This window comes from Penaeus monodon, chromosome 31, assembly GCF_015228065.2.
Source record: "Penaeus monodon isolate SGIC_2016 chromosome 31, NSTDA_Pmon_1, whole genome shotgun sequence".
In the NCBI taxonomy this organism is placed as follows: domain Eukaryota; kingdom Metazoa; phylum Arthropoda; class Malacostraca; order Decapoda; family Penaeidae; genus Penaeus; species Penaeus monodon.
The window spans coordinates 24,191,658-24,193,684 of record NC_051416.1 but is presented as its reverse complement, the minus strand read 5'-3'; the positions used below and the strand labels follow the sequence as shown (position 1 = coordinate 24,193,684).

Genomic DNA, 2,027 nt, shown 5'->3' with positions numbered 1-2,027 from the left:
TCATTATCATTTTTATTGCGTTCAGAAGGCAAATATATTGAGTTTAGGTGTTGTAAACTCTGTTAAGGGAATACCTAAATGTGATGATGACTTTGCGTTCTGTATCGGAACGGGAATAGTAGTAATTGCTAGTAATGTTAATGGTAGCTGTAAATTTATTTTTCCTTTTCGATCTTTCAGTTTGCGCTGGACATTTCATCGGTATCCTGGAGCGAGCAAGGTAACATGGTGCTCTCCCCATTCAGCATCACATCCCTGTTGTCGATGTTGCTCCTGGGAACCTCAGGCACCACCTACCATGAGCTGCGTTCCGCCCTGCTCTACCCCGCCACGGCCGAGGACTCCGCCGTGCACACCAGCTACCAGGGCCCTGACGCAGAGCCTCATTCAGGACAACCCTGGCATGCTCGTGAGCATCGCCAACCGACTGTACCTCCAGACAGGCGTGAACGTGCTGGCGGCCTTCAGCCAGGATGCGCAGCGCTACTACGGCATCAGCGTGCGCGAACTCAACTTCGCCCAGAACCCGAACGGCGCCAGGGACGCCATCAACGCCTGGGTGAGCCGGGAGACGCGAGGCAAGATCCCGCGGCTGTTGAATTTCGTTAGCCCTCAGACGACCGCCCTGGCCGTCAACACGGTATACTTCAAGGGGGCCTGGGAGACGCCCTTCCAGAAGAGGACGACCCACCCCAGCACCTTCAACACGGGCACCCAGAACATCACCGTCCCCATGATGAGCTCGATGATGAAGGTGCCGTACCTGGACCTGCCCGACGCCAACGCCGAAATGATCGCCCTGCCGTACCAGGGCCGCCAGTTCGCAATGTTCTTCATCGTGCCCAGAGGACCCGTCACCCTTAACACGCTTCTGGAACTCGAGTTCTACCTCGACGCCGACACACTCAACAGACACATCAGCAACATGAGGGACGTCCAGATGAACGTCTTCGTGCCGAGGATGAGCATCAACTACAAGGCCGACCTCGCAGACACCCTCAAACGCCTCAAAGTCACCAGCCTCTTCGACTCGGTCCGCGGCGACTTCAGCAGGATGACCACCGACAAGGTCATGGTGGACAGGGTTATTCACGAGACCATTATCGACATCACCGAGGAGGGCACGGAGGCCGCCGCCGCCACCGCGACCGACCTGAATCGCATCGGCACTTCGCGCTCCTTCACCGTGGACCGACCGGCGCTCATGTTCATCCGGGAGCTGCGGACGGGCGCGCCTCTCTTCTGGGGTAGACTCGTCCAGCCGGAGCCTCTGCTCGACTGAGTCCACGTCTGGCGCCCGAATCTTTAGCTCATTGCGCGTTGTGTCAGTGGCTGTGACGGGACACAAATAGTTACATATACTCGCACTTGGTGGCGTCGTAGTCGATATCCTAATGACTCTATTCACGAAAAATATATTCGGCAAATATGTGGACAGTGCTGCACCTTAATTTACCCGAAAAGCTCTTGAAGTATAGCTGTGATAGTATGGTTTTACTCAAGATGTCCTAACCCTTAAATTATTCCCCGTTTTCAACAGTACCTGGACCAAAGTACTTCTCGTTGCTATATACAAGAAAGATGCAACTTCGGAGCCTATGTAAGTCGTATATCTTTTATCTATTAAGGAACAGTTATATCACTACCTGAACCTGGATCGTGATGATGTGAGAAGATTCTAGAACGACTGTAGCTCGAGAAAAAGGAACGTTAAAAAAAGCCGCCAAACTGTAGAAGGCAGTGACTTTCACTTCCTGCCGGAACCACGCAGCTGTGCCACCACCACGTCGCTTGGCTGTCGTGCTCATGAAGGTGCTACGGATCCCCACTGACGCACACGAGGGCGGGGGAGGCAGAGTGCATGACGGCGGCGGTTGTGAGGGCGGAAGGCAAGAGAGACTTTCGGCTGAGAATGCATGAGAGGAGACACAGCGAGTCATGTGCATCGTGATCTCTGTGTTATCGGTTTATATTCATGTTCCTTCATTTTCTTTTCTCTCTCTATTTTCTGCTATACGTGCCAGTAT

General features: G+C 53.4%; 1 protein-coding gene across 1 annotated transcript in view; it reads left to right on the top strand.

Annotated features, from left to right (window-relative positions):
• Positions 1-1,979, top strand: part of LOC119593121 (leukocyte elastase inhibitor-like) — a 4,202-nt gene extending 2,223 nt beyond the window's left edge. Inside the window, 2 exon segments of the mRNA XM_037942083.1 lie at positions 181-366; positions 368-1,979. Of these exon segments, the coding sequence (XP_037798011.1) occupies positions 181-366; positions 368-1,282 (1,101 nt within the window). The 3' untranslated portion in view covers positions 1,283-1,979.
• Positions 1,980-2,027: the final 48 nt, after the last annotated feature.